The sequence below is a fragment of the Sardina pilchardus genome, chromosome 24 (genome assembly GCF_963854185.1).
Source record: "Sardina pilchardus chromosome 24, fSarPil1.1, whole genome shotgun sequence".
In the NCBI taxonomy this organism is placed as follows: Eukaryota; Metazoa; Chordata; class Actinopteri; order Clupeiformes; family Clupeidae; genus Sardina; species Sardina pilchardus.
Genome location: NC_085017.1, coordinates 23,411,091 through 23,429,151, shown reverse-complemented (window position 1 = coordinate 23,429,151; position 18,061 = coordinate 23,411,091). Strand labels below are relative to the sequence as shown.

General features: G+C 41.8%; 1 protein-coding gene across 2 annotated transcripts; it reads left to right on the top strand.

Annotated features, from left to right (window-relative positions):
* The first annotated feature begins 85 nt into the window (after positions 1-85).
* Positions 86-18,047, top strand: LOC134073013 (probable C-mannosyltransferase DPY19L4). 2 transcript variants are annotated; one of them, XM_062529944.1, is made up of 20 exons: positions 86-353; positions 616-742; positions 989-1,201; positions 1,491-1,615; positions 1,938-2,028; positions 2,403-2,524; positions 3,764-3,909; positions 4,321-4,444; positions 4,787-4,921; positions 5,144-5,275; positions 5,935-6,033; positions 6,561-6,634; positions 6,903-7,061; positions 7,716-7,835; positions 7,990-8,110; positions 12,884-12,940; positions 13,204-13,286; positions 13,596-13,725; positions 14,251-14,409; positions 15,439-18,047. In XM_062529944.1, the coding sequence occupies exons 2-20, from the start codon at positions 661-663 to the stop codon at positions 15,601-15,603; spliced, it is 2,337 nt and encodes a 778-aa protein (XP_062385928.1). In that variant the 5' UTR covers positions 86-353; positions 616-660; the 3' UTR covers positions 15,604-18,047. The 2 variants fall into 2 exon arrangements, with proteins under 2 accessions (XP_062385928.1, XP_062385927.1); XM_062529943.1 differs by having other exon boundaries at positions 5,932-6,033; positions 15,439-18,046.
* The last annotated feature ends 14 nt before the right edge of the window (positions 18,048-18,061 follow it).

The window sequence follows — 18,061 nt, the reverse complement described above, 5'->3', positions numbered from 1 at the left end:
GCGCAGGTTGGAATGTCACCACGGTGCGAAGGCCGTAGGCATTATTGTCCTAAATTGGCATCCGTATTTGTCGGTATGAGGAACAGCTACTGACTGGACTGAACGAGCAAAGTTTCTGTCGCTAGCGAGATGCGGGTGATGATACCTGAAACATACAGTAGGATGAGGAAGTAAATGTTTGAAGAGTCTTACGAGGATTTATTGCACATTAGAATGCAACCGAGAATTTGTGCTCTTGGCTCTTGCAATCTGTTCCTTTCGAAGGTGGAGTTGTGACCCATCCAAGTCTACCTACTAGCTTCAATGCGACAATTCACAGAAGAGGAGACCTCTCATGGGCATAAATACACCGGGTAACGGCGTAATTCATTTTCTCTACAGATTAGACCTCTTCCGGACTGTCATCAATGACGAGTTAATATATCGTAATTCTGTTGTTTTTAATAGAATAACGTCAATTATGGTGTAATGACCTTAAGGTGGCTGCATCTTCTTGACTTTGCGGACATGCAATTAGCTAGCCATCCTGCCAACCAAGAGACTGTGGCTGCCTGTGAGTTATCCGTTAATAATATAGGTTGCACATTGCGATAACGTGCATTTGGTTATGTTTAGGCGGTATCAACTGAGCCCAGGTTGTGTTATCCATCGTTAAGAGATATGGCTGAGCTGCGGCGTAGAAAAGTTGTGGGTGAGAAAGAACATCCAAACGGTGAAGTTGACTCGCAGCACACAAACTCAGGTAACACTTGCATTGTACACTTCCACTACACCCACAATAGGGTACTTCATATACTGTGTGCACTTGCTTTAGGATAAAATCATTTGACAGACTATATCATCAGTTATTCACTTTGCAGAAAATAAACTCACTCCATCTCTACACTCTCTCAATCACTCTCACACAGCATCTGTTATTCAATAGTGACAGTTGCTCAGTGGCATGGTTATGTTGTAGAAATGTACTGTTATCACTCCTGGTCAATAGATTCTTGCCCTGAGGATGAGTCGGGAAACGACCAAACGACCAGTCCAGACCCAGTGTCAGATACAGATACAGCTCCAAAATCAGACACAGTTCCAGAATCAGACACCATTCTGGAAGATAAAGTTGACTCCTCCCCAGATGGCACTGAGGAGGAGGAGAACGAGAAGCAGGAGATGGAGACCACCTCCCCTACCAAGAGACCCAGCAGCAGATGTGAGTTGCAGGCCTTACATCCTCAGATGCAACACATGATAAATTTATGGACACTACCGGGTCCTAAAGCTCTTTTCTTCAGTATGAGTAATACTTTTTGTGTTTTACTTGAAGACTTTAATGACTCCCACTTTGATCTCCCCATCTTTCATTTTTTTTCCCTCTCTCTCTCTCTCTCTCTCTCTCTCTCTTTCTGTCTCTCTTTCTTTCACTCTCTTATTCCTTCTCAAACACACACACACACACACACACACACACACACACACACTCATCCACTCTGTCTCTTCAGCTGTCATTCTTCAGCGGCTGGTGAAGGTATTCTTTGGTTGCCTGGCAGCTGTGACCTGTGGTATGATGTACGCTGTGTACCTCTCCACCTACCATGAGAGAAAATTCTGGTTTTCCACCCGACAGGTTGGTGGCCCACATCTAAATACACTAGACACACACCACACTCACACTCACAACTCACAATTTGCTAAGGTGCCAGATAAACAAACAACCAACAATGATTTTAATCAACAATGATTGTCTGCACACTTGCATCCTTGCAAACATCTTTGTATTAAGAAGAAAGCCAAGCTTCCGGTCCTAGGACCATCATCAGGGCATTACTTGTTGGTGGCCCACATACCACACTGGTTCTGTCTGAGAGAGAATCACTTCAGTATTGCTCTATTTCAAAATGAAAAGCTAATTTTGGAAACATGTTTCCTCTGATTTCTTTATTTGTCAGGAGGTGGAGCGAGAACTGACGTTCCAGGGTGGTAGTGCAATGTACTATTACTACTACAAACACATGCTGTCCGCCCCCTCCTTTGAGAAAGGTGAGAAGTCGTCTCTACTTACATTAGGCCAACATTTCTGCCAAAATACATCAGGTTTATGAATGTCAGTTCCAGAAACATCCTTTAGACAGACCTGTTTGACCTGTTTTCCTTTTAACAGTGGCATGAGTAATTTAATGTTGTCATGCATGGCTGCAACAATGTATTGATTAATCGAATAGTTGTCATCTATTAAATTAATCTGCAGCTATTTAAGTAATCATTCAATCCGTTTGAGTTTATTCAATCTATCAAACAACTAATCAAGGAATAAAGAAAACAATCATCAAATCAATCGACTAGGAAAATAAATGTTATCTGCAGTCCTATTGGTATGTTACCTTTTGGATTTTTAAACATTTTTATTTTGGCAGGTGTGTATGATCTGCTGCAGGACAACAGGACCGTGTCTGGTCAGACCATCAACGCTGTAGAGCAGCTCTCCCTCTACCCAGAGCTCATCACCAGCCTACTCTACAAGCTCACTGGGAGTCAGGTCAGTGCAATGGCTGGACAGCAAAGCATCGTGTTCTTATAACCTTAACAAACGAATGATTTTGTGGAAAGTTGTTAGTGATGCCAAGGTCAAGGTGACATTTATTGGAAACTGGCACGACGTCAAAATTCAGTTCAATTTTAGTCAAATTGTATGAAGAAGTACGAGGAATTTATGCTGTATGGTGAAACACGAGATCCAGTCACGAAGAAGTACAATGAAGATACTGGGTTTAATTCAGCTGTATGAAGCACAGTGTACTCTAGAATATGCGTCTCTGATTTGATACATAATTATACAGGGTTTAAGTACCCAACAGCAAAGGTTTGATAATCACTGGTCACTGGACTATTCCAATTAATGGTTGTTGATGTGAACAGACTCAGTGACCCCGGGCATCTTATAATATCCATGTTTAGGAACGGTACAGATCTCATACAGGGCAATTAGAATCATACTTTTAGTGTCAAAGTGACCCACTAGTGAGAAAGACAAGGCTTTTAAACCACACTTTGGAATATTGGGCCTAATGCTCAATTCCACTTTCTCTCAGCACTATTAAAGTCTTCTTTTTTGTTGTTGTTGAGAAATACAAGGAACTAAGTGGCATTCATACAGATGTGCATTGCAGTCAGTTAACAGGTAGTATTTCTGGTGCACAAAAGTTGGCGGATCTTATCTGGTCCTATCTGGTTCTTGATGGCACAGGATGTGGTATGCATGTGCACTGAAGTACTACACATTCTTTTATCGCTAAACTGTGGATTGTGTGTGATGTGAAAGGAAGGAGTTCACTTAGGTATGTCTACATATTTGTTGTAATAGATTTAATATGCATTAGTATGTTTAGTCATTTAATATAGTACAGGAGAAATCTCATCTAATTATGTTTATGATGCTGTAAATATGCAAACACTAGGTTTTAAAGCAGCCCTTCATATTCAAACACATGTTGAGTTTATTTATCATTTATATAATGTGATGTGTGATTATTTAAATTAGCCTTGAAATTATGGATTCTGTGTATGCTTTCCATAAAGACATTTAATTAGGAGGTGTTGGTTTGATGATCACAGTATGAGCAAATGTTTTCATCCATAGACCTGACACCAAACAATGCTGGTATTTTGAATATGTCACATTTGCGTAGAATTACCTGTGCGTGTCCGTCCGCATATATACTATATATGTCGCTATATCTTCTCATCTTGAGGTGTGTGCTTGCTTTTCTGTTCCCAGGATGTGATTGAGCCGGTGTACTTCTACATCGGGGTGGTGTTCGGGCTGCAGGCGGTGTACGTCACAGCCCTGTTCGTCTCCAGCTGGGTCATGAGTGGCACCTGGGTGGCCGGCATGCTGGCCGTGGCCTGGTACATCATCAACAGGTCAGCAGAAGGCCGATCGGATTGGAACACCTACTGATTAGTGGACAGTGAAGAGAAAGAGGATTAGGAAAATGTTACGGTTACGAAAACAAAAACAATACAATAATGTATAATGTTTCACAGGTTCACTTTCAGAAACACTGTTCCGGTCGCATTCTCGTTCTCTCTCTTTAATTTATTCTCTATTCTCTAATCATTCTCTATTCATAAACACTGTACATGTGCGGGTAAATCAAAAAACAAATAAACCTCTTCAAATCTGTGCAAATATGCTTTGCGGAAGGCTTTGAGGACATTTTTGGGAAGTGAAAAAAGGAACTTTTATGAGACTCAAGCCCAAGCTAAAAGAGACGCTGACGGACTGTTTTCCCTTTTCTGACTCTTTGAGTGTTTCCGTTTGCGTTCCCACAGACCGGACACCACTAAGGTGGACTACGCCATCCCTTTGAGAGAAAACTGGGCCCTGCCGTACTTCTCCTGCCAGGTGGCCGCTCTCACCGGCTTCCTCAGCAACAACATCAGCTCCGCCGCAGAGGTACAGTACCAACACCACTTCCACCCCAGCTGTATTTACCGTAATTTCCCGACTATTAGTCGCGGCTTACACAATGGTTTTGCACAATTTCTTACGCTATGAGGTGGGGGGGGCAGTTGATATGGTGTTAATATGGTTTTGTTTCTGTTAACTTGCAAAAAACACTGTCCTGCGGCTTATACACAATGCGGCTTATATGCGGGAAATTACTGTATGCATTTGCAGTAGCAGGTCCATACCCACTTACAAAATATAAAACACTCAAGTCAGTGTGCTGTTATTGTACTGAGACATGTTTTGTGTGTGTTTGTGTTTGTGTTTGTGCGCGGGCGTGTGCTGCAGATGTTCTGTTATCTCCTGATGAGTGTGACGACCTTCACGTTTCTGGCGGTGTGGGAGCAGAGCCACTACGTGCTGTTCGTGCAGGGCCTCGCTCTCTTCCTGCTCGACTGCTTCGACCTTGTGCAGCCACGCAAGGTACCCTCCTGCAACAGTCCACACACACACACACACACACACACACACACACACACACACACACACACACTTTGGATGGAACTGCACAATGATAAAGGCACAGCATGCATGCTTACATTCCAAAGGAATTAGGCCAGAATTGATTAGTTGCTGTAAGATCAGTGTGCCTTCCAGGGTCACACATATCCTAAATGGCCCATATATCTGTGTGTTCACGGTCAGATGGCGGACATCCATAAGGTGTACCTGAGCTCCCTGCTGCTGGCCTATCTACTGCAGCATCAGAAGAGCGACCTCCTCAGCTGCCCGCTGCTCTGTCTGCTCATGGCAACCCTGCTGGCCAGGTACTTCCAGGTAAGAGCAGCTATATCTGTATCTATCTATATCTCTCTTTTTCACCCTCTCTCTCTCTCTTTAACACACACACACACACACACACACACACACATATACACACACACACACACACACACACACAGACACACACAGACACTTTCACACACACAGACGCAATCTTGCGCAATCTCACAGTCTACATCCTTGTGATATCAGCAGTTGGTCACACATGCACACACACACACACACTTTCAGAGGACTATTAATGCACTGTTTTGCATTGACAAGCCTTTTTTGCTGTGTTGCAACGCAAGCTTTTGCCATTCATTGTTGCCCAAAGTGCATATATAAAGAATGTTGTCAAAGACCTATAACGTATAAATGAAATGATTTGCCATTAATCCACAATAGTGTGTATAATCCCCCAAAAGTAGCCTGCTCGAGGTTAGACAATGCTGCTGCCTGTGTGTCTCTACCCTCACCTGAGGAAGGTCTATGACCGAAACGTTGTGAATACTGAATAAATGTTTGCATGCGTAATGGACAATGTGCGGGATTCTCTCTTTCAAGTATAACTGGTTAAAACCTTTTCCAACGCACCTGTTCCCTCAAAAGAAGTGTGAAAAAGCGTTTGTAAACTGTCTCTACCCTCAACCTCTCCTGTTGGTTCACAGAAGAACATGAAGATGGGCCCTTTAGTGGCTCGACTGCTCAAGATCCTCCTGCACTTCTACCTGGTCTTCACCACCGCCATTACCTTCAACTACGTCGTGAAGGTAGAAGCATTATCTAGTGCTATGCTGAGGCCACAAAGAGATCTCTGCTCCAGAATGCCCCTTACAAACCGTCATTTGCATTTTATGTAAAACGTTTATATTTTGCGCAGTAATACTGTAGTGTCAGTGTGTAATATGTATATTGTGAAAATCGCCAAATGAGAATCAACAAATGGAGACATACGGTAATTTCCTGTGTATTAGCCGCATTGTGTCTAAACCGCGGAACTGTGTTTTATGCAAGTTAAAAGAAACAAAACCATATTCGTACCATATTAACTGTCCCTGTGTATTAATGTCATAGCTGAAGACATTTAGCAAAATCAATGTATAAGCTGCGGCCAATAGTTGGGAAACTTCGGGTATTCCTTTTATGTGTCAGTGTGTGTGGTCAATAAAAGTGTATTCTGATTGTGATGATATTTTTGACACTTCCTATATTTTACACAGCGCAGCTATGTTCATATGTTGGTGCATCAGTGAAAGTGGTTAACTAGTGTTCATCATGAGTTTCTGTGTGCTCCTAGAAAATTCTTCATGTCAATGAGAATGACTTCGCACTGAAGTTCCTGCAGGTGAAGTTTGGACTCAACTCAACGATGTAAGTATAGCCAGGGTGATTATACAGCAATTACGTTGCAATTGTACATTAATCATAAAGGATGACCACATGGAATGCTTGTCTACTGATTTCTGCATGAAGAGGACATATTCTTGACATTTCTTTGTATAATTTATGAGAATGGAATCATCAGCGAAATAGAAATCCTGTGTAGGCATTTTGGAATGTTCAGCTTCTTTTTGCCATGTGAAAGGCAGTTTTACTCACAACTGCTTACACCATCAAATTCACTCCCAACTCCCTCCAGAGATTTCATCACCAATCTGCTGCTGTGTCAGGACGCTTTCCTGGCGCCCACCCAGGACCTCTTCCTGCGTCTGACCCACGCCTCCGTGCTCCCCTTCTACCTGCTGGTGCTGCTGGTGTGCCTGCTCTCCACCCTGAACACCATCTACAGAAGACTCAGGTCAGAGAACCACAACACACCACTACACACAACACCACACCACACCACACCACTACACAACATAACACACCACTACACACCACTACACACCACTACACACCACTACACACAACTTACCACTACACATCACTACACACCACACCATAACACATCACTACGCAACACACCATAACAAACCACTACACATCACTACACAACACACCATAACACACCACTGCACATCACTACACAACACACCACACCTTCTACAGGAGACTCAGGTCAGACAACCACATACCACAACACCCCACACCACAACACCCACCCCCACACCATAACACACTACACAACACAACACGGCGCACCCACGACAGGATACTCTGGTCAGCTGTTGACAACACCACACCACCAACACCACACATCGTATTTCCACACGTCTCTTTGCTCTGGCCTGAATACCATCTATGAGAGACTCCGATCAGATAATCACACCACACCACAACCCACATGCTGGTCTAGGGACAGCGCTGTTGGGAATGACTGTGAAGGAATGAGCCTTGGGAAAGCAAGGCTGTTAGGGAAAGCATGCAATGCATATCAGCCTGGGGTATATTTACATTAATATATATATTTTGTTGTCTTTTGTTTGTTTGTTTGTTTGTTTGTTTGTGACAGTGGTGAGCCGATGAATCTGAACCTGCGTCTTGAAGACGGACGGATCGGGGAGCAGCCTGAGGTCTCCTATCACGTCTTTCACACCTTGCTCTTCGGCGCGCTCACCATGGTGTTCGAAGGGTACGTTCAACAACTCAAACATTCGCCTATTTGTGTCTCTATCCTCTTAATACGAAAGTACAAAGTATGATGCTGCAAGAGATTGCCCAAGAGCATCTTGATTGGGTTTGTCACTTCAAGACGCTCTTTCTGACCAAGTGTATGTCCGTTGCAGGTTGAAGTACCTGTGGACACCTTATGTGTGTATGTTCACAGCGTTTGGGGTTTGTTCCCCTGAGCTGTGGATGACCATCTTCAAGTGGCTTAGGCTCAAATCTGTCCACCCTGTGGTGCTGGTAAGTCAAGTCAAGTCATTTTATTTGTATAGCGCGAGTATAAGACTAGTTGATACATACCTCTCACGTTTCAATGTGTGCACTAACTGGCTCTGGCGCGCGGCGCTACTTTGATAGCACTTAGCAGCAGTAGCTAGTCCAGTTCATTAGGATCCAAACAGAGATGAAGTTAGAACGACCAAACACCTCCATGTTTTCCCTATTAAAATACAGTTACACGAGTAGTCACACGACCAAGTATGGGGAGACAAAATAAAACGTGGTGCATTTCTAAGCAGGTAAGAGGGATAACTATACTGTATTGTGTGGCGGAATAACACTTGGGAACACCTGGGACTGCAGATGGAAAATAGCTTGTAGCTAAATTTGGTACAGTGTATCTTTTCTCTTTTAAGTGATTAATATGATCTGTACATGGTCCCTGTAAGAAATAAACTTACTAACAACTTAGACTCGGCCCAGTAATATTCTCACTCCAAAGTGAAACTGTGCAAGAGTGAAAGAGTGATGATATTATTGCGCCGAGTGGAAGATCTTGAGATGTTCACCAGCTGTGTGCTATGGACACTTGATAATCACGCTGCACTTAAATAAGTGCTCTTACAGCAAGATCTCCTGATGCTCTGGATAAACTGTGGACACCATCAAAGCAGACTGATGCACAAGCTCAAAATACTTGCAATGATGAATGTACATTTTTCTTTCATTATTATCACGTCTGTATTATAGGCCTGTGCTCTGTATGAGTAATCAAATAATAATAATAATAATAATAAATGATAAAAACAGGCAGAAGCTAACCGTAATTTGTGTACATTTTTGGTGCAAACTTCTCTTATTATATGAACTTAATATTAACTAGTGTAGATCCCGTTAAAACATGCCATGCCTGTAAAAAACCTGTTGCCCAGTTACATCCCTGCTTTAAAAATTGGATGATTAGGAAATACATCCAGCTAAGAATGAATTTTTTTACCACAATGTTTAACTGTATCTTAAGCATTACTTATCCAAACAACGTCAATCTTATCTCTACATTTACTTATGCCAATAGGAAGATAGGCCTATACCTGCCACGTTTGAAATCAATCAGACGAACAATTTGAGAGATATGTGAATAACAGACACACAGACGTTCCTGTCATTTATTTGATTTTGATTTATTTAAACTCGAAAAATCGAGTTTATAGATTGATATGATGACAAATGTTAAAACACTAAAAATTAAGAAGAACTTAAGAATTGAGGTCTTGAGCATTGTCCTTCCTGGTCTGGAAGATTTTCAGCAGAAACAGCAGAAACAACATCTGGGCTGTCTGGTCTCGGCCATCTCTTCTTTTGCTCTCTTCCTCTCCTCTTTTGCTCTCTTCCTCTCGAGTTGTTCTGCCTCTTTTTTCTCCTTAGCTTCCCTCCTTTTCTTTTTCTTCAGCTCAGCCTTGTTTACTTTCTCCAGCTCCTTCCTGGTCTTTTCCTCGAGCTGCCTCCTCTTCTTCAGCTCAGCGGCCCTGATCTTCTCCTCCTTTTTAGCAGCCACAGCCATGAGACGCGCCATCTTCTCCTCCGACTTCGCCGTGATCTGTCCCTGGAGGGTCTGGTTCCGAACAATGATCTGTTCAGCTCTCTGGCTGCTGAAGCTCAGGCACTAGAAGAAAAAGAAACATCTTTTTGGTTAATTATGAACCACAATGGGAACCACTAGTTATAAGATTAAGTATAATCAGTCATTTCATTCAGGTTTTTTTTATGGCAACTATGTTAAAGTACCTGAAGGCCATCATTATTCTTGGTATCGCTGACCTCTTGAGCAGGCCCATCAAACACCTGAGGGAGAGAGACACAGCATTTTCTCAGTGTTCCACCATGTTGTGTAGTATTAAAGTACATTTAGAGGATCTATAGACTAGGCGGGATGTGTAAGTAAAAGTGATATTTACTGCCATCCGTTTCTCAGCTTGGCCTTTCAGATCCTTTAGCCACTTTTGTTTAATGGTAGCAGCGGTCAGCGCTGCTGATAAGCTGCCGTCCACTCTCTCCTCGCCCAGTCTGGCCCAGTTCTCAGACGCTACCTTAATGTGCTCTGCGACTATTTGATCATAGTCAAGCACGGTCTCCAGGAGAGAGACTATCCTCTGGTATTCTTCCTCCAGAGACACAAAATCCTGTCTACATATCTGTATCCTCTCAGACAGCAGGCTCTTTTCATCTGTCATTAGAGAGAGGGTTACACAAGTCTTCTCCTCCTCATCACTTCTGGGGGCCCCATTACCTGCTTCCTTCCTCTCTCTCTCTCTCTGATTCTCCTCAGCGACTACCTTCAGAGTTTGCTCTGCTTTTGCTATGTCCTCTGTAAGCTTCTCAGCCTTCCACCCCATGACAAGCTCTTTGAGCCGTGCCTTCTCGGCCATATCAGCAACATGCTGGTGCAGCTGGTACGCCTTGGCCGGACGCAGGGATGCTCTCAGACCTTTGCTTAGCCGATACATTGTGGAAATCCTGGGAATGTTGAATGACAAACTTAAATTTGGGCTCAGACATATTAAACACTTAACTTTGTAGTAGTCAATTTATCTATCAGATACTATTTTTATTGGTTGGACTTTAACAGTCCACACAATGACATAGGTCTAGCCTACCATTGTGTAACTGCTGAAATATGAAATATAAAGAGATATTTGTTGAGTAATGAATTTGAAAGTGCTTACCTTAACCTTCCACAAATATTCTAAAATCACTTTTTGGATTGATGAATTGCAGTACAAAGTAGCACGATCTGCCGTGAATCCGCTCTCAGTGTGAATGACAAAGTAGCCTACTGCCTGGCTTTTTATATCCCCTGAAATTGAATAAACTATTATTACGTCATGCCATGGTAAAGTGTTTAGGCTACGTAACAATGGTTGCTGGGAAACGAACGTTTAGCCAAAGATCCTTGCTCCAGGACCTACGTGATGATGTAATAATGGGATAGCTACAGTGATTACTTTGTTAAAGTTTAGCGATTTGGTTTTAAAACCAAGGTGGTGATGACAACGTTTACAAGTCGCAAAAACTGTCTGGCTGAGCTAATAAACGTCTTTTCTCAAAATAGCTGCTGGGTCGGACTTAACAACCGAATAAGAATTACCACCAAGTGTCTGACGCTCTTTGCACCTTTAAACATGGCAGCATATGTACAAAACTGATTGCACGTTGATGAAAATACATTTTTGCGTGTTACTTTAGCGCAGAATGGCGGCATTTCACTTACTTATCATGCATGCATTTGTGGGAGGGGGGGGGGGGGGGTCGTGCTATGGCAAACACGGGAGCAGAAGTGCTAGCGATTAGATGTTGACACCACTTTTCCACCGTCTGTTTTGGTGTACCATTCGCTACCTTTGATACATGCGCTAGAGGTGTTCCATCTAGCGCAGCGCAGTAGAAAAATGCGCATTAACAGAGCTCTGATGACATCATTCGCTAGAATTGCTCTTTTGAATGGAAAACCGTCTTGACGCTTCTTAGCCTACAGTATATCGCTAAAAGATAATTCGCTTTAAGCTTGAAAATCTGATGGAAAAAGGACTATAGTTGCGTGTAATTCCCTATGAAATTATCTGAGTTTAGGATGGCATTTAGGACTTTTTGGTATTACAACTGTCCTAACTGCATTTAGGACAAAATCCTATCTTAACTTGATATAAGAATTTGGCCATTACTGAACCATCCTAACACAAGAATTTCCTAATTTAGGAATACCAATTTAGTAAGTAAGTATAAGTAAGTAAGTAAGTAAGTAAGTAAGGTTTTTCCAGATCATTGTATGAAAGAACAGACTTGAGTTTGGAGATTATTCTTAATTGATAAAAACTGGTCTTTACAACAGAAGGAATTTGCTTGTTCAGGTTAAGGTGGGAGTCTAAAATGACACCCAGGTTACGTGCATGAGATTTCAGATAGGGGGTAAGGGGACCAAGGTTGGCAAGGATGTATTTTTTGGGTCTTGAAGGCCCAAAGACAATGACTTAAGATTTGTTGGCGTTTAACTGAAGGAAGTTGTTAACCATCCAGATTTGTATTTCTTCAAAACTGTCTAAAAGAGGCTGCATGGAGCTGCCAGACTTAAGTGGCAATTTAGGATGGCACAGGTCCTGTCCTAAATGCAAAATAACTGCCAAAACTGACTGCAATAGGCCTGTTGAGTTTTTGTTTTCATTAAGCCATTGCTGGAATAACCATTGCTATTTTATTATTGCTATTCTCTTTAAGGGAGCCTTACCATGCCATGGGTATTGTTATTATATGATTGAGTGACTTTATTGTTTATTTGCTATTCTCCTATATATTCATTGTTTATTTTCATTAGGTTATTGCTTGATTTTTTTGTTTTGTTTTTTGTATCGTTTGTCTGACTTTTTTTTTAAATTGTTCAGTGTTAAATTAATTATTGTATTGTTTTCATTTGTATATCACTTTGGACAAAGGCATCTGCCAAATAGCCATAACCATAACACTGTATTCACTGAGGTGCCATTATCTTTTAAATCAACCGTTTTTTATCCAGATAAGAAATATACTGATCCAGGGAGTACTACCATGATTATGGCCACCATGCTAATAGTGTAAATGGATGCAGATTGAGATGCTGTCTGGCAGCATGATGCTAGGGAACATGGCTTCCTCTCTTTTAGTCAAACAGCTTGAAGCCTGAATCTGTATCGTTTATTTTGTTTGGGGTGATCTTGACATTGTTTTTTTTTTACTTTTTTGTATTTTTCTCTTGTTCATCTGTAGGCTTTAATTCTTAGCACAGCTGTTCCTACCATCATTGGCTTCAGTCTGTGGAGAGAGGTGAGCACAAAACACATGCCTCTAATAAAATATGTTCCCGTTTTTAATTCTTCGGATATGAACACTATTCAGGATGTACTTATAAAAATAGTTCACAGTAATAAAATACCTTTAACACCTTAAACATGCATATCATAAAAATGGATATAATTAGAAATCTGTCCAACACCGGAGACGTGTAATAAAAAAAGATGACAGTTTGGACATGGTGCTTTGATATATTATCAATAATGAGAGTCTTCTCGGTCTCGCCATTGTTCTAGTATTTTCCACGGGTCCTGTCAGAACTCTCTGAGCTGCAGGAATTCTATGACCCAGACACAGTGGAGCTCATGAACTGGATCAAGTAAGTTGGTGTCTCGTCTACTTGTGAAGATTTATTAGTCGCCAGAACAGTAGTTAGAGGTTTTTTTTTAGAGAGTGTACTCTGTAAAAAAATAACCTGGAAGTGTGTAAATTGATTGGAACTGAAATATGAGCGTAGAGAAGTGTGAAACTGAAGTATGAGAACAATGAAGACCGTGTGTACATACAGTATAGAAGCACAAATATCAAATGCTCTCTTCCTCTCACTTTCTCTCTGTCTGCCACCCTCCCTGTTTCTCTCTATATCTCTTTCTTTTTGTTTTTTCTTTCCCTCCCCCCCTTCTCTCAGGTCCCAGGTCCCCACCGCTGCGGTGTTTGCGGGCAGTCCTCAGCTCTTGGGGATGGTGAAGTGTTCTGGCCTCACTGTGACCAGTCTACCTCTCTACACCGACATCAGCCTGCTGAGGAGGAGTGAGAGTGTGAGTCACCGCCGGTCATTATCAGCAGGCCATCAGGCTTTTTAAATAGAAGTCGTCTACTCCCTCACAAAGATTTACAGCCTCTTAATGGTGATGAGATTCTGGATGTTCTCCTTGTGCTCAGTAAAAGTGCTGGGGGTTTAGATATTAAAGGTGCAGTCGTTAAATCAGCAGAAAATAACTACTTCTCAGTTCTGTTCTATTTTATCCTTTCATAGAAGCACATACACATACATACACACACACTTGAAGATAGTTTAATCTGTATGTTAACTTATTTATTGATGATATATCAGTGCAATACATCATAACAGTGGTAATGTTAATATAATAATGATGTAATATAACAGGTCAGTTGAAGGACAGTACATAGATACTTAAATTGTCATCAATTGGCATGAAATTGTTACTCCAGGCTAACACAGTGTTTTGCGGATATATCAAATATGCTCCATAAGACTAGCGCTAGCTGACAGCCTGGAATGAGCCTGAAGTGCTGACTCCTATGTGTGCGTTTGCCTGCAGACATATCAGGTGTACGCCATGAGGTCCGCAGAAGACGTCTACAAGCTGCTGATGGCTCACAAGAGCAGCTACGTCATCATCGAAGAGTCTCTGTGCAACGAGATGAGCCCCATCAAGGGCTGTCGCGTCAAGGATCTGCTGGACTACTCCAACGGCCATGTAAGTCACAAATACACTGCTCCAGTACGCTTATGTGTTAGACACTTGCCCATTGCTTTTATCTGAAGTCACTTACAGGGGAGCTACACCAAGCGCGTAACTTATGTATTCTGTTCGCGACGCGTATCCTGCAGCAGTTAATAATCACTATGATCAATGGATCAGCTACACCAGATGCGTCAGTGGCGCGTACATTCGAAAAAATTAGATCAGTCTTCTAAAATGGATTTTACGTGTCGCGAACGGAAACGCTTCAATTACGCGACTGGTGTAGCCCCCCTGTTACCGTTTAGGAACAGTAGTCAAGCTTCAAGAAGAGATCTGTCATGGGACGAACAGGCTACAGTGCTTGTGCCATGTACGGGTCCGATTGCCCATGGGGACCCAGGTTCGAGTCCAACCTGCGGTCATTTCCCAATCCCACCCCATCTCTTTCTCCCACCTGCTTCCTGTCTCTCTCCACTGTCCTATACAAATAAAGGCAAAAAGGCCCAAAAAATGTGTACAAAATTGTATAAAACAGAGATCTGTCATGAAAAACTGCAAAAGCACTTATTCTAGACAATCTGAGCAGACAGCAAAAGTGTATAGTAAGTGTGAGAATATTTGCCATGGTAAGTGAAATTACACTTACCATTGTAATCACAAAAACCTTTATGCGGTGCCCTGACTAAAGCTGTGTGTACATGTACTGATGTACCTAAATACCAAAATAACAAATTTCCCAACTATTAGCTGCAGCTTATAAATTGATTTTCAAAATATATTCAGCTTTGCGGTAAATACACAGAGGCAGTTAATGTGGTATTATTATGGTGTGGGTTATTTTAACTTGCATAAAACACTGTCCTGCGACTTACACTGTACACAATGCAGATAATACACAGGTAATTACTGTAAGAGAGCATGTTATACTGAATATCTGCATGGTTGTGATTTGGGCGTAGACTCAAGGCTGCAGTTTTTTTTATTGCTCCTGCTTACTTCTTTATTCTCTTGCAAACTCTCATGGACCTCTTTCATTGCCAGGTGGTTTATGACAAAGGGGAGATGTACGCCTTCTCCAAACATGGACGCTTTTGTCACGAGATCAAAATGAACTACTCTCCGTACACCAACTACTTCACGCGTGTCTTCTGGAACCGGTCGTACCACGTCTACAAGGTCAACTCCGTCATCTCGTTTCAGTACTGACCACTGACGTGTGCATCAGTCTCATCCGTCTCCCTCCCTCTCATCTCTGCAAGTCCTCCATCTCTACTAGTAACCTCGGAAACAAGAGGCGGACGGATGACCAAAGGCACGGTTTTTGTGTTTCAGACTCTTTGGGGAGAGAGCACAGTCTCAGTCAATGTCCATGTTCTACGTCTGATCAGGTCAAAAGAGAAAGGAATCTCTGTTTGTCACACGAGTAAAATGGCACACAGAGGAGCTACAGTCGTTCAGTGGTGAAGATGAATGGTGTTTAAAGATGGAGGGAAAAGACTTGCATGGAGTGGTGTTGTGGAAATACCACTCTATAAGTGTCTTTTGGTGTGTGTGTGTGTGTGTGTGTGTGTGTGTGTGTGTGTCTGTGTGTGTGTCTGTGTCTGTGTCTGTGTCTGTGTCTGTGTCTGTGTCTGTGTCTGTGTCTGTGTCTGTGTCTGTGTCTGTGTCTGTGTCTGTGTCTGTGTCTGTGTGGAGAGAGGTTACTGTCCATTGTCTCAATCTCATCTATTCTTATATGGTGTATGTGTGTGTGTGTGTGTGTGTGTGTGTGTTTATTTTTTATTATTATTTCTGATTTTTGTTGTTTGTTTTGTTTTGTGCTTCCTTTTTTTGTATGTGTGTAAAATGGTACACTAGTGGCAAGTGTCTCCATCATGAGTTTACCACCCTAACTAGTGTGCCAGATCTCCATGGGTGCCGTTATCCGTGATCCACCAATGATTTGTGAGTGAGCCTTAAATGAGATATGACTTTCTCATGTTACATTTGTTGAGCATAGTTTGTATTAATGTTCCTGTGTGCCTGAATGTGCATCTCTCTGTTCCTCTTTCTCTGCGTGTCTGTCTGTCTGTCTGTCTGTCTGTCTGTCTGTCTGTGTTTGCGTGCATGTCTGTCTGTCTGTCTGTCTTTGTTCTCTTTCACTTTGACCCTCATTGAGTTAGCTGGGGTCTAAGTGAAATTGAGGGGGAATCCCTCTCAGATTGCCTATTGAGTAGCACAGACTGGTTCTGAGGCTACTGAGTCTCGCTGATGACCATGCCTAATGATTATTACTATGCCTTTCAATGTGTAGGGGAGAGTTTTTAAGGACATTAAAATGCACAAAGCTACACTCACATGTGGTATGGACTAGGGGAAAAAAGATCATACCCCCCTCTTACTTAATGGGCTAACAATGTCTCAAAGTATATACAAACAACTTAAGTCTGTAACTCTTTAGACGGTTGTATTTTATTGGTTTTGAATAGTCTGTTTCTGTATGTGTATCAAGGAAGTAAAGGCTTTAAGTACAGATATGTGTTCTATGCCATACGTGTAAAACCAAGGGTAATTTAACAGTTAAAGTACTGAAATGATGTAGTTTCTGTATGTTGACCTTCCTGCAGCTCAGTCCCTGTATTATTTAATTAGAGCCCCTATACTTAAAATGGGGAAGGAAGCTCTGGGAAGATCACTTAAGGTCATTAATGTTATAGAAAAAGGAAATAGCAGCCATGTTATTGGTCAGTTAGTACACCCATATGTCTCCATGTGTCACTCTGCATACCCTGCCCAAGGCAGGTAACCTGGTGAGTAGGCAACCTTCTAAGTTAACTTGGAAAGTTGCATTAGCTGTTTGTTTAGAGCTTGGATAAATGACCTGTAGGAGTTTATGACAGTTTAAGCTGTTATAAATATTTTGTATCACAAGTTCGGGTTTTAAAGTATAAAATGTTGCAGTATGTCAGGGAAACTGTTCTTTCGTACATGGTTTATGTGCTCTTTTATGGCTTTGTGACAATTGAAGAAGATCCTATGATGAGGAATGAGGGGAAATACAGTTGATACAGTGTTGCTGCTAGGAAACTGAAACAATATGCCATGGCCTTTATTCATCCTAAATGTGTCATGATGTTTATAAAACATTATGTAGAGTCTAGTCTGTTCAGTGAAGACATGCACATTAAAATTTGGACGTCCATTTCTCAGTACTGGACAGTGAATAAATATTTCTGTGACCCTGCTGTGTTTCCCAGGGGCTTTGTTAAAACGTTACTGGAATGATGAATGAGGGAAGGCAAAATTGTGAGATAATGTCATACACATGATAACACAATAAAGCAACATCGAGTCCAACATTTGTTTGACCATGCCTGTTCTTAAATCATATGATCAAGTGCTACTCTAACTTCATTGCCCAGTTTGGAAGTGGGGGATTTTTTCATGCCCCATTTTGGTTCCTTGTTACAGTGCATTACCAGTGTCTGTCTTCAGGTTCTGATATAAATAGGCCTGTTTTGTGTAACTATTTTGTTTTGAATGTATGATATTCCTTGTCAAAAAAGGAAGGCATTAATAAAGATGGACACAAAAAGAGAAATGTCCACTTTGTTTGTCGCACCCCACCTAACCTGTCGTGATTCTGTTTCTCACTAGTGGTGCCCGTAGAGAGTGGACCATTCAT